Source organism: Tetrao urogallus, assembly GCF_951394365.1.
Source record: "Tetrao urogallus genome assembly, contig: scaffold_168, whole genome shotgun sequence".
Lineage (NCBI taxonomy): Eukaryota > Metazoa > Chordata > Aves > Galliformes > Phasianidae > Tetrao > Tetrao urogallus.
Window position 1 is genome coordinate 10,266 of NW_027639051.1, and position 13,613 is coordinate 23,878.

The 13,613-nt window shown below is 65.6% G+C and overlaps 1 protein-coding gene across 1 annotated transcript; it reads left to right on the plus strand.

The window, feature by feature from the left end:
- Positions 1-10,905: 10,905 nt before the first annotated feature.
- On the plus strand, positions 10,906-11,946 carry PURB (purine rich element binding protein B; the record flags this gene model as incomplete). Its single annotated transcript, XM_079551036.1, has 1 exon — positions 10,906-11,946. The coding sequence occupies one exon, from the start codon at positions 10,906-10,908 to the stop codon at positions 11,944-11,946; it is 1,041 nt and encodes a 346-aa protein (XP_079407162.1).
- Positions 11,947-13,613: the final 1,667 nt, after the last annotated feature.

Sequence of the window (13,613 nt, forward strand, 5' to 3'; positions counted from 1 at the left end):
AGCCCCTGTGCTTTGTGACAGGCGGATGTGTGAAGGGAGGCAGCCAGCAGTGCGAGTTTGGTGGCTTTCAGAGTCCAAGCACCGCAGCCCTGCGATGCCACCGGGAGTCGGAGTGCCATCAGCCACGTCCCTGCCTTCGTCTCCATTCCCTGCAATGGAGCTGAGTCGGGTGCACCCGCAGGGATGGGGCGCCCACGGCCGCTCTGGGCAGCAGTGCCAGGGCCTCAGCTCCCTCTGGGATGAACTTCCCTGACCTCGAATCCCAATCCCCCCCTTCACGTTAAAACCATTCCCTTGGTCCCATCGCCACCCGGACACGAAAAAAGTTCATTTCCATCACGTTTATCATCTCCACTGAGACAACGGAAGGCCACAGCGAGCAGCCACAGCAAGTGCTGGGGACGGGGCAGGCGCAGAGCCGTGCTGTGACAGTGTCACAGAGAGTTCTTGTGAGCTCAGGGAGAGGGGCTGAGCTCAGCGGTCACGGAACCCCCCGCCGCCACTCTCGAGCTCCCTTGGCAGGTAAGGCAGCAGGCTGCTCTGCTCCCGGCACTGCGGCCCTCCGGCTGCTCCCAGTGCCCCACATCTCACCCAGCGCCCATTTGGGCATTTCCCCACAGAGAGAATCCCTTCACGGACGCTGACGGTGCTTCCGACACCCGACGCCGCTTTCTTTGGATTGTTTGTGCCACCACCGGCCTGCTGCAATGCAGTCCACCTTTGGCAACGCAGCAGTGCTGGTGGCACTGCAACCCCTCTACGTCCCCGTTGTCACCTACGTGGTGCCTCAGGTCTGGCCTGGGGTGCCCCGTGTCTGGGGACAGGGAGCGCAGCTCCCACCCGGGGGGCCGCCTCCATCTGTGTGTCAGCTCCCACCTTGGGGGCTGCACCCAGGGACGGCTCCCCCCGCGGCCCCTGCCCACCGCTGGGGACATCCCCTGCAGGCAGGGACACCGCAGCCCCCGCAGCCGATGGGGCTGTGGCCTGGGGCCGTGTTCCACGCGCAGCCCCCGCAGCCCGCAGGCGGCTGCCCGCTGCAGGACCCCCATCGCCGCGTCCTTCCGCCAGCACCTCCAGCGCAGCAGCAGGGGCTCCCCGCGCCCTGCACCCTGCCCGCCAGCTGGCAGCAGGCGGCGGGGCCCTTTGCAGATGCCGTGGTGCTCACGGAGGGCCAGGGGCACCCAGCGCCCACCGACGCGTGCCCCCAACCCACCGCGGCTCCGCTCGGCCGCAGCAGCGCGGCGCTGGACTCAGGTGGTGAGTTTGGGGGCTGCAGGGCGGGCAGCAGGCTGTCCGCACCGGGCGGCTGTGGGAAGGCTGGCGTTGCCTCACTGGGGACGTTCTTGCTTTTCCAGCGGCGACAGCGAGCGCAGACGTGGCGGAGGACGTTGCTGATCTGCTCCCGTGGATCAGCGGTGAGTCTGTGGTCTGCAGAGGGGGCGGGTGGGCGTCCGCGCCGACGGGGGGTGGGAAAGCTGGCATCGCCCCTGTGGGGATCTTCTTGCTCTTCCCAGAACTGACATCCAACGCAGGCATCCCGGTCGACACCTCGGAGATCGATGATGTGCTGGCGTGGCTCAGCAACGGTGAGTTGAGGGGCTGCAGAGCAGGCGGGGATGTCTGCACCGAGGGGCTGTGGGAAAGCTGGCCCTGACCCTTGGGGATTTCCTTCCTTCTCCAGAAGGGACCCCCAGCTCAGCCGTTCCAGGGGACGAGAAGGACATCGACAGTCTGCTCACCTGGATGGCTGGTGAGTGCAGGGGCCGCAGCGGCGGCGGGCGGATGTCCGCCCCGAGTGGCTGTGGGAAGGCTGCCGTCATCGTTCTGGGGGGGTTTTGCTTTTCCAGAAGCGTCGAGTTGCCCGGAGGTCCCCCAGCCGCCGCTGCCAGCCGTCCCCAGCAGCCTCAGCACCTCTCCTGCCATCGGAGCGGCCCCCGACCTTCCCTCGAGCGGCAGGCAGCTCGGCAGAGAGGCGCAGGCTGTCGCCGGGCCCCTCGGGGAGCCGTTCTCAGCGCCGCCGGCATCCTCTGAGTCGCGGCTCCGCGGGCACCTGATGGAGGAGGCGCGGCAGAGGCAGCCCCGGGTGCTTCTCAGCCGCCTGGCGCTGCCGACGCCCCTGGACGCTCGCGTGCCTCCATCGGCCCAGACCGCACGGCTGATGGAGGAGGCGAAGCAGAGGCAGCCCCGGGTGCTTCTCGCCCGCCTGGCGCTGCCGCCCGGCCGCACCTCCTGCCGCGTGCCGGACAGCCGCCGCCAGGGTGGCACCGAGCCGGCCGAGTGCCCGGCGCCCGCCCGCAGCGCCAGGAAAGGCGGGAGCAGAGGGCGCGAGCAGCGCAAGGACAGCGTCCCGGCCGGGAAGAGGAAGCTGCCCCCGGGCCAGGACGCTCCGCGGCAGAAACGGCGGCGCTAGGCGAGGCCGGCCGGGCTCAGCCTCAGCGGGAGCGGCTGCGGAAAGCGGCCCGCAAAGAAGGCGCAGCTGAGGCGCGGCCACGGCCCGCAAACGAGGCTCCCTGCAGCCCCGGGCTCCTCGCCGGCCCCTGCGGCACAGAGAGCAGCGGCGGTGCTCCAGGGGCACCGGCACCGGCCCCAGCGCTGCCCCTCCAAACCTGGGCTGTCCACCGACGTCATCTCGGACTGCTCCATTATCTGACACGATGTTCCATTAGGTTACATCGCATTAAGTTATTAAAGGTTTTATGTTCACTTTCCTACGCCTCCGCTTGCAGTCATTCACGCAGCACTAAACCCCTCCAGAGCCCAGTGCCCACCTGCGGGGCAGCACAGAGGGCCGTGTCCCAGCGCTGCCCCCACCGGCCCCATCCCTCCCCTCCGATGTCCCCTGCCCTCCTCAGGCAGCACTGGGTGGCAATGTTGGGATGGGGAATGGCTGCCCTCCAGTCACTGTCTCCCCAGTCAGCGCCATCCCCTCCATCTCTGTTACAGCAGGAGAAACGCACACCTCCATACAGCCACAAACACGGGGAGTGGGGCAGTAAATCCCCCCCTGTAAGGGCACAGCACATCCCTGACTGCCTCATGAGACTGAATTTGTACAAGCCTATGGGCCGGACGGCTGCATCCCAGGGCTCTGGAGAAGCTGGCTGAGGCGGTCGCTGAGCCTCTCTCCATCCTATCTGAGAAGTCGTGGCTGTCAGGTGAGGTCCCGGATGACTGCAGGAAGGGTCTGGTCACTGCCACGGACAAGAAAGGGATCAAGGAGGACCTGGGGGACGGCAGGTCGGTGAGTCCCACCTCTGTGCCTGGGGGATCACAGCCCAGACCCTCCTGGACGACCTGCTTGACCACACGAGGAATGGCGTGTGATCCGAGACAGCCGGCACGGCTTCACCAGGGGAAGTCAGGCTTGGGCAACCTGGTGGCTTCAGTGCTGGAGTGACGGCGTCGGTGGACGAGGGAAAGGCGAGTGAGGTCATTGAGCTGGACTTGAGCGAGGCCTTGGACGCGGTCCCCCACCACATCCTTGTCTCCAGATCGGAGGGATGTGGATTTGATGGGTGACCGCTCACCCATGGATAAGGAACTGGTTGAAAGGCCGCAGACAGAGGGTGGTGATCAGTGGCTGTGAGTCCAGGCGGAGGCCGGTGACGAGCGGCATCCCCCAGGGCTGTGCCTTGGGAGCGCTGCTCTGCCACGTCTTCATCACGACAGCGATGACGGAATCGAGTGCAGCCTCAGCCATTTGCTGACGACACCCAGCTGCGGTCGGCACGGTGGGAGGAAGGGATGCCATTCAGAGGGACCTCGAGGAGCTGGAAAGGAGGCCCGGGTGAACCCGGTGAGGTTCAGCATGGCAAAGCGCAAAGCTCCTGCAGAAGCTGGCTGCCTGTGGCTTGGACAGGTGCCCTCTTCGCTGGGTAAGGAACTGGCTGGAGGGCCGGGCCCAGAGAGGGGTGGTGAACGGAGCCAAATCCAGCTGGCAACCAGCGGTATCCCCCAGGGCTCGGTGCTGGGCCAGTCCTCTTGCATGTCTTTCTTGGAGACCTGGCTGAGGGCACTGAGTGCACCCTAGGAAGTCTGCGGGTGGCACCAAGTCGGCTGGAAGTGCGGATCTGCATCTGCCTGGGGGCAGCGAGGCCCTGCAGAGGGATCTGGGCAGGCTGGACGGCTGGGCTGAAGCCAATGGGGTGAGGTTCAACAAGGCCAAGTGCCAGCTCCTGCGCTTTGGCCACAACAACCCCAGGCGACGCTGCAGGCTTGGGGATGATGGCTGGAAGACTGCGGTGAGGAAATGGAGCTGGGGGGCTGATTGGTGCTCGGCTGAACAGGAGCCAGCAGTGTGCGTGGGTGGCCAAGAAGGCCAATGGCAGCCTGGCCTGCATCAGATGCAGCGTTGCCAGCAGGAGCAGGGCAGTGATTCTACTTCTGTGCTCAGCTCTGGTGAGGCTGCACCTTGAGAGCTGCGTCCAGTTTTGGGCCCACGCTGCAGGAAAGACATCGAGGCCCTGGCGCGGGTTGAAAGAAGGGCAGCAAAGCTGTGAGGGGTCTGGAGGCCAGGGCTGATGAGGAGCGGCTGAGGGAGCTGGGGTTGTTCAGTGTGGGGAAGAGGAGCTCAGGGGAGACCTCACTGCAGCCCACAGCTTCCTGAAGGGAGGCTGAGATGAGGAGGGGTTTGGCCTCTTCTCCCAGGCGACAACCAGGACCCGAGGAAACGGCCGCAAGTTGTAGCAGAGGAGGTTTGGGTTGGACATAAGGAAGAACTTTTTCTCTCAGGCGCTGCAATGGCTGCCCAGGGAGGTGGTGGAGTCGCCGTCCTGGCAGCGTTCAACAGGATGAGGAGCTGCGAGATGTGGTTTAGTGCTGGTGGTAGCAGTGGTGATGGGAGGGCGGTTGCACAGGATGATCTTGCAGGTTCCAACCTTGGGATTCTATGGTTCTGTGGTTCTACGATTCTATGACAGGGGGCCCAGGGCAGGACTGGTGGCCCTGGGAGGCTGTTGATGGCCGCAGAAAGCACTGGGCACGTGTGGAGCACTGGGTGAGCGCTGGGCTCCCAGCTCAAGGCAGACTCTCCTGTGCCAGCGCTGCAGGGAAGCTGCTCTGGGGGCAGGTTGTACTGCGGGCATCTCCAGAGCTCCCTTCCAGCCCCTGTGCTTTGTGACAGGCGGATGTGTGAAGGGAGGCAGCCAGCAGTGCGAGTTTGGTGGCTTTCAGAGTCCAAGCACCGCAGCCCTGCGATGCCACCGGGAGTCGGAGTGCCATCAGCCACGTCCCTGCCTTCGTCTCCATTCCCTGCAATGGAGCTGAGTCGGGTGCACCCGCAGGGATGGGGCGCCCACGGCCGCTCTGGGCAGCAGTGCCAGGGCCTCAGCTCCCTCTGGGATGAACTTCCCTGACCTCGAATCCCAATCCCCCCCTTCACGTTAAAACCATTCCCTTGGTCCCATCGCCACCCGGACACGAAAAAAGTTCATTTCCATCACGTTTATCATCTCCACTGAGACAACGGAAGGCCACAGCGAGCAGCCACAGCAAGTGCTGGGGACGGGGCAGGCGCAGAGCCGTGCTGTGACAGTGTCACAGAGAGTTCTTGTGAGCTCAGGGAGAGGGGCTGAGCTCAGCGGTCACGGAACCCCCCGCCGCCACTCTCGAGCTCCCTTGGCAGGTAAGGCAGCAGGCTGCTCTGCTCCCGGCACTGCGGCCCTCCGGCTGCTCCCAGTGCCCCACATCTCACCCAGCGCCCATTTGGGCATTTCCCCACAGAGAGAATCCCTTCACGGACGCTGACGGTGCTTCCGACACCCGACGCCGCTTTCTTTGGATTGTTTGTGCCACCACCGGCCTGCTGCAATGCAGTCCACCTTTGGCAACGCAGCAGTGCTGGTGGCACTGCAACCCCTCTACGTCCCCGTTGTCACCTACGTGGTGCCTCAGGTCTGGCCTGGGGTGCCCCGTGTCTGGGGACAGGGAGCGCAGCTCCCACCCGGGGGGCCGCCTCCATCTGTGTGTCAGCTCCCACCTTGGGGGCTGCACCCAGGGACGGCTCCCCCCGCGGCCCCTGCCCACCGCTGGGGACATCCCCTGCAGGCAGGGACACCGCAGCCCCCGCAGCCGATGGGGCTGTGGCCTGGGGCCGTGTTCCACGCGCAGCCCCCGCAGCCCGCAGGCGGCTGCCCGCTGCAGGACCCCCATCGCCGCGTCCTTCCGCCAGCACCTCCAGCGCAGCAGCAGGGGCTCCCCGCGCCCTGCACCCTGCCCGCCAGCTGGCAGCAGGCGGCGGGGCCCTTTGCAGATGCCGTGGTGCTCACGGAGGGCCAGGGGCACCCAGCGCCCACCGACGCGTGCCCCCAACCCACCGCGGCTCCGCTCGGCCGCAGCAGCGCGGCGCTGGACTCAGGTGGTGAGTTTGGGGGCTGCAGGGCGGGCAGCAGGCTGTCCGCACCGGGCGGCTGTGGGAAGGCTGGCGTTGCCTCACTGGGGACGTTCTTGCTTTTCCAGCGGCGACAGCGAGCGCAGACGTGGCGGAGGACGTTGCTGATCTGCTCCCGTGGATCAGCGGTGAGTCTGTGGTCTGCAGAGGGGGCGGGTGGGCGTCCGCGCCGACGGGGGGTGGGAAAGCTGGCATCGCCCCTGTGGGGATCTTCTTGCTCTTCCCAGAACTGACATCCAACGCAGGCATCCCGGTCGACACCTCGGAGATCGATGATGTGCTGGCGTGGCTCAGCAACGGTGAGTTGAGGGGCTGCAGAGCAGGCGGGGATGTCTGCACCGAGGGGCTGTGGGAAAGCTGGCCCTGACCCTTGGGGATTTCCTTCCTTCTCCAGAAGGGACCCCCAGCTCAGCCGTTCCAGGGGACGAGAAGGACATCGACAGTCTGCTCACCTGGATGGCTGGTGAGTGCAGGGGCCGCAGCGGCGGCGGGCGGATGTCCGCCCCGAGTGGCTGTGGGAAGGCTGCCGTCATCGTTCTGGGGGGGTTTTGCTTTTCCAGAAGCGTCGAGTTGCCCGGAGGTCCCCCAGCCGCAGCTGCCAGCCGTCCCCAGCAGCCTCAGCACCTCTCCTGCCATCGGAGCGGCCCCCGACCTTCCCTCGAGCGGCAGGCAGCTCGGCAGAGAGGCGCAGGCTGTCGCCGGGCCCCTCGGGGAGCCGTTCTCAGCGCCGCCGGCATCCTCTGAGTCGCGGCTCCGCGGGCACCTGATGGAGGAGGCGCGGCAGAGGCAGCCCCGGGTGCTTCTCAGCCGCCTGGCGCTGCCGACGCCCCTGGACGCTCGCGTGCCTCCATCGGCCCAGACCGCACGGCTGATGGAGGAGGCGAAGCAGAGGCAGCCCCGGGTGCTTCTCGCCCGCCTGGCGCTGCCGCCCGGCCGCACCTCCTGCCGCGTGCCGGACAGCCGCCGCCAGGGTGGCACCGAGCCGGCCGAGTGCCCGGCGCCCGCCCGCAGCGCCAGGAAAGGCGGGAGCAGAGGGCGCGAGCAGCGCAAGGACAGCGTCCCGGCCGGGAAGAGGAAGCTGCCCCCGGGCCAGGACGCTCCGCGGCAGAAACGGCGGCGCTAGGCGAGGCCGGCCGGGCTCAGCCTCAGCGGGAGCGGCTGCGGAAAGCGGCCCGCAAAGAAGGCGCAGCTGAGGCGCGGCCACGGCCCGCAAACGAGGCTCCCTGCAGCCCCGGGCTCCTCGCCGGCCCCTGCGGCACAGAGAGCAGCGGCGGTGCTCCAGGGGCACCGGCACCGGCCCCAGCGCTGCCCCTCCAAACCTGGGCTGTCCACCGACGTCATCTCGGACTGCTCCATTATCTGACACGATGTTCCATTAGGTTACATCGCATTAAGTTATTAAAGGTTTTATGTTCACTTTCCTACGCCTCCGCTTGCAGTCATTCACGCAGCACTAAACCCCCCCAAAGCCCAGTGCCCACCTGCGGGGCAGCACAGAGGGCCGTGTCCCAGCGCTGCCCCCACCGGCCCCATCCCTCCCCTCCGATGTCCCCTGCCCTCCTCAGGCAGCACTGGGTGGCAATGTTGGGATGGGGAATGGCTGCCCTCCAGTCACTGTCTCCCCAGTCAGCGCCATCCCCTCCATCTCTGTTACAGCAGGAGAAACGCACACCTCCATACAGCCACAAACACGGGGAGTGGGGCCATAAATGCTGGATGCCATCTCCAGGCAACTGGAAGAAAAGGAGGTGATGAGGAGCAGTCAGCACGGGTTACCAGGGGGAGGTCGTGCCTGACCAACCTGGTGGCCTTCTGTGATGTTGTCTCTGGCTGGGTGGATGGGGGCAGAGCAGTGGATGTGGCCTACCTTGATTTCAGCAAGGCTTTTGATGCTGTCCCCCACGACATCCTTACAACAAAGCTGAGGAAGTGTGGGATGGATGAGCGGACAGTGAGGTGGGTTGAGGACTGGCTGCTGGCAGAGCGCAGAGGGTCGTCATTGGTGGTGCAGAGTCCGGTTGGAGGCCTGTGAGCAGCGGTGTTCCTCAGGGCTCGGTGCTGGGTCCTTGTTCAACATCTTCATCAATGACCTGGATGAGGGGATGGCGGCCACCCTCAGCGAGTTTGCTGATGATACAAAGTTGGGAGGATTGGCTGAAGGCCGTGCTGCCATTCAGCGAGAGCTGGACAGGCTGAGAGCTGGGCAGTAAAAATCCAGATGAGGTTTAAGAACAGCAAGTGTGGAGTCTTGCATGTGGGGAGGAAGAATTGCATGCAGTGGTACAGGTTGGGGATGAGCTGCTGGAGGGGAGCTCTGCGGAAAGGGACCTGGGTGTCCTGGGGGACGGCAGGTCGGCCATGAGCCAGCAGTGTGCCCTCGTGGCCAAGAGGCCAATGGCGTCCTGGGCTGCATTGCACAGAGCGTGGCCAGCAGGTTGAGGGAGGCGATCCTCCCCCTCTGCTCTGCCCTGGTAAGGCCTCACCTGGAGCACTGCGTCCAGTTCTGGGCTCCCCAGCACAAAACAGACAGGGATCTCTTGGGAAGAGTCCAGCGGAGGGCCACCAAGATGGTGAGGGGCCTGGAGCATCTCTGCTATGGGGAAAGGCTGAGTGAGCTGGGTCTGTTCAGCCTTGAGAAAAGAAGGCTGAGAGGGGAGCTGATCCAGGTCTGTCAGTATCTGAGGTGTGGGGGGCAGAATGGCGAGGCCGGCCTCTTTTCAGTGGTGAGTGGAGACAGGACGAGGGGAAACAGCCGGAAACTGCAGCATAGGAAGTTCTGCACCAATGTGCGAAGGAACGGCTGTGCAGTGAGGTGAGGAGCACTGGAACAGGCTGCAGGGAGGGGGGGAGTCTCCTGCTCTGCAGATGTTCCAGACCTGCCTGGATGCCGACCTGTGCGACCTGCTGTAGGAACGGCTTTGGCAGGGGGTTGGACTCGATGATCTCTGGAGCTCCCTTCCAACCCCTACGATTCTGTGATGCTGTGCTTCTGTGAAATCCCCCCTGTAAGGGCACAGCACATCCCAGGCTGCTTCATGAGACTGAATTAATACAAGCCTATGGGCCGGACGGCTGCATCCCAGGGCTCTGGAGAAGCTGGCTGAGGCGGTCGCTGAGCCTCTCTCCATCCTATCTGAGAAGTCGTGGCTGTCAGGTGAGGTCCCGGATGACTGCAGGAAGGCTCAGGTCACTGTTTATAAATGTTTATAAATGTTCTATATTCACTTTCCTACGCCTCCGCTTGCAGTCATTCATGCAGCACAAGGGAACAGTTGGCGCGGTGGGAGGAAGGGATGCCGTTCAGAGGGACCTCGGGAGGCCAGAAAGGTGGGCTGGGTGAACCTGGGGAGGTTCGGCTCTTGGGCCGGAGGAACCGCAGGTGTGAGCACAGAATGGAGGAGCTCCTGGAGAGCAGCCCTGCAGGGACGGAGCCGGGGGTCCTGAGGGATGGAAAGCTGAACGCGAGCCAGCAGTGCGTGATTGCAGCTGGGCAACAAACGGGAGCCTGGGCTCCGTCAGCAGGGGGGGGCAGCAGGGACAGGGAGGCCATCGTCCCCCTCTGCTCTGCTCTCTGAGGCCCCATCTGCAGCACTGCGTCCAGGGCTGGAGCCCCCAGGACAGGAAGGACAGGGAGCTGCTGGAGGGGGTGCAGAGGAGCCACAGAGATGAGCAGGGGCTGCAGCACCTCCACCACGAAGACAGGCTGAGGGAGCTGGGCTTGTTCAGCATGGAGAAAAGAAGGCTGGGGGTGACCTCAGTGCAGCCTGCAGGGCCTGAAGGGAGCCTGCAGGAAAGAGGGGAGTCAGCTCTGTGCAAGGGGAGATGGCAGCAGGACGAGGGGAAACGGTTTGAATGGAGGGAGGGCAGCTGGAGGTTGGATGTCAGGGGAAGTTGTGTGCTGTGAGAGCGGGGAGGGGCTGAACAGCTGCCAGAGAGGCTGTGATGCCCCGTCCATCCCTGGAGGTGTTGGAGGCCAGGTTGGATGGGGCCCTGGGCAGCCTGGGCTGCTGTTGAATGTGGAGGTTGGTGGCCCTGCGTGCGGCAGGGGGTTGTTGCTCCGCGATCCTCGAGGTCCCTCCAGCCCTGGCCGTTCCGTCATGCTGTCCCGCTGCCCCGAGCCGTAGGGACTGGTGACGTCAAGCTCGCCCGTGACGTCACGAGCTCACAGGCCGCAGCTCCGGGCGCGGCCAATGGGAGCGGCGGACGGGCGTGATTGACGGCGGGGGCGGGCACTGCGCGGCGGCGGCGCCACCCGAAGGGGCGTGGCCTGGTGCGAGAGGGCGTGGCCTGGCGGGAGGGGGCGTGGCCGGGCGGAGACCGCAGAGGGCGCGCGGGGACGCGGCGGGCGGAGCCTCTCCCCGCCCACGTGACCTCGCAGGGGAGCCGCGCGCGGCGGCGCGGAGTGCGGCGGTGACGTCACCTCTTGTCGCAGAGGGGCGGGGCGGGGCGCGGGGCCGCGCGCCGGAAGCGGGGCGGCGCGCGCGGAAGGGCCGGCGCGGGGCGGGCGGGCGGACAAGATGGCGGACGGGGACAGCGGCAGCGAGCGCGGCGGCAGCGGCAGCGGCAGCGGGGGGGGCGGCGGCGGAGGCGGCGGCTTCGCGGCTCCCCGAGGCGGCGGCGGCGGAGGCGGCGGCGGCGGAGGCGGCGGGCCGGGCGCCGGGGCCGGCCCCGAGCAGGAGACGCAGGAGCTGGCGTCGAAGCGGCTGGACATCCAGAACAAGCGCTTCTACCTGGACGTGAAGCAGAACGCCAAGGGCCGCTTCCTGAAGATCGCCGAGGTGGGCGCCGGCGGGTCCAAGAGCCGCCTCACGCTGTCCATGGCCGTGGCGGCGGAGTTCCGCGACTACCTGGGCGACTTCATCGAGCACTACGCGCAGCTGGGGCCGTCCAGCCCCGAGCAGCTGGCGCAGGCCGCGGGGCCCGGCGGCGACGAGGGCGGGTCGGGGCCGCGCCGCGCTCTGAAGAGCGAATTCCTGGTGCGGGAGAACCGCAAGTATTACCTGGACCTGAAGGAGAACCAGCGCGGCCGCTTCCTGCGCATCCGGCAGACCGTCAACCGCGGGCCCGGCGGCCCGGGAGGTTTCCCCGGCGGCCCCCCGGGGCTGCAGAGCGGGCAGACCATCGCCCTGCCGGCCCAGGGCCTGATCGAGTTCCGCGACGCGCTGGCGAAGCTGATCGACGATTACGGAGGGGAGGAGGACGAGCTGGGCGGCCCCGGAGGCGGCGGGCCGGGCGGGGGGGGCCTCTACGGGGAGCTGCCCGAGGGCACCTCCATCACCGTGGACTCCAAGCGCTTCTTCTTCGACGTGGGCTGCAATAAGTACGGCGTCTTCCTGCGGGTGAGCGAGGTGAAGCCGTCCTACCGCAACGCCATCACCGTCCCTTACAAAGCCTGGGCCAAGTTCGGCGGGGCGTTCTGCCGCTACGCCGACGAGATGCGCGACATCCAGGAGCGCCAGCGGGACAAGCTGTACGACCGCCGCGCGGGGCCGCCCGGACCGGGCAGCGGCAGCGGCGCCGGCGACGATTCGGACGGCGACGACGTGGACGACGACTGAGCCCCCCCCGACCCCCCCCCATCCATCCATTCATCCATCCGTCTGCCCCGGCCCCCCCTCTCCCACCCCGCCCGGAGCCCCCCCTCCCCCCCCCTCCTTCCTTTCCCTTCCCTTCCTCGGGAGAAGGGGAGCCCCAAACCCCGGACGCGGTTGGAGCGCCCGGCCCCACCGCAGCCCGCCCCGCGCCTCTCCTCCCACCGGGCACGGAGCGCCCGCGGCTCTCAGCCCGCTTCCAAACGAGGACGACGCGCTCCTTGGGGCCGCCCGGCTCCCCTCCCCTCCCTTCCCGTCCCTCTATCCGTGCCGCTCCACCCCACCAGCATCCCGGCGTCCGCACCGGAGCCCACGGCCGCGAGAGGCGATGCGATGTGACGCAGGGCTTCGTCTCTGGACCAACGTCCATTGTCTCTTTTTATTTCCCTTTTGAATTCCCCCCCCCCAGCTCCGTTCCGCAGAATTGTTTTCCGGGATGCAAAACTCCAGGCGCCCGACCCGGACCCCGTAAGCAAACAAGCAGGTGGGAAGCCGGCAGCTCTGTGAGCAGTAAGGAACGCTCTCGTTTGGCTTCGGGTCTCATTTTTTTTCCTCTTCTTTTTTTTTTTTTTTTTTTTTTTGGCTTTTTCCCCCTTTTTCTTTTGACCACGGGGGTCGCAGGGCCGAGCAGCAGGAAGGCGGCAGCACGAAGCACACGGCCTCAGGTGCACAAATCCCACCCCGTCCTCCTCTTCTTCCTCCTCCTCTTCCTCCTCCGAGCGCGGGTTTTTAACACGAACTCAATGCATCTCCTCAGTACCTCAACGCGTGGTGGCTGTGGGAGCTGTGAGCCCCGCCACATTTCCCCTGGTTTTTTGTTTCGTTTTTTTGTTTTTAAATTTTTAATTATTCTTAATGACCACCTCGGCGTTCCGCCAGCTCGGCTCCTGCGCCGCGCAGCACGGCGGGGCCTCCCGGCGCTCTCCTCTCTTATTAAATGGATTTTCACTCTCTTTGGTCTTTTTTTTTCGGTTTTGAAGCAATCTGCTCAGTCCCGCCCTGCAGAGCGGTGTTTTTTAAGCCACGCCGTCCTCCTGCCTTTGAACTGAATGGGAGCCCGCTGTTCATTCCAAAGTTCCAGCTGTTGCTGTGTGACGCCTCCCAGGCTCTCGTAGGACCGTCGTCGTCGCTCCGGTTCCGTCGCCCCGCGCCCGCCCTCTCATTTCAGCTGCCTTTTAATTTATTGGCTCCATCCCCTCCCGGCCGCCCCGCTCCGTGTGCTCCGTATTTATTGGCAGCAGTGAGGCGCCGCCGGCGCTCATCCAGCAGGGCCGCCCCCAGCCGCCCTCCGTCGCCCCTTTGTAAGGGAATTTTTAACCGGAACTCTCTTCCTCCTGGCTGTTTTTAACTCTCCTCCATCACACCAGGACTCCGTTTCCAGGCCCTGTGGGAGCAGCAGCCCCCGCGTGTCGGCGCGGCGCCGTTCTCGTACTGTAACTCGTACCGTAAGGCAGCTGTCGGTGATGTCCTGCTGTATCGCTGTGTGAGCAGCGCCGCGGCCCCTCGCTTCGGTGCTGACGGACTTTCTGTTGCTGGGAGCCACGCCGGTTCTTGCTCCGCTCGGGCGGTCCCTCTCCTTTTGCAGAGGGTTATATATATATATATATATATATATATAAAATATATATATATTC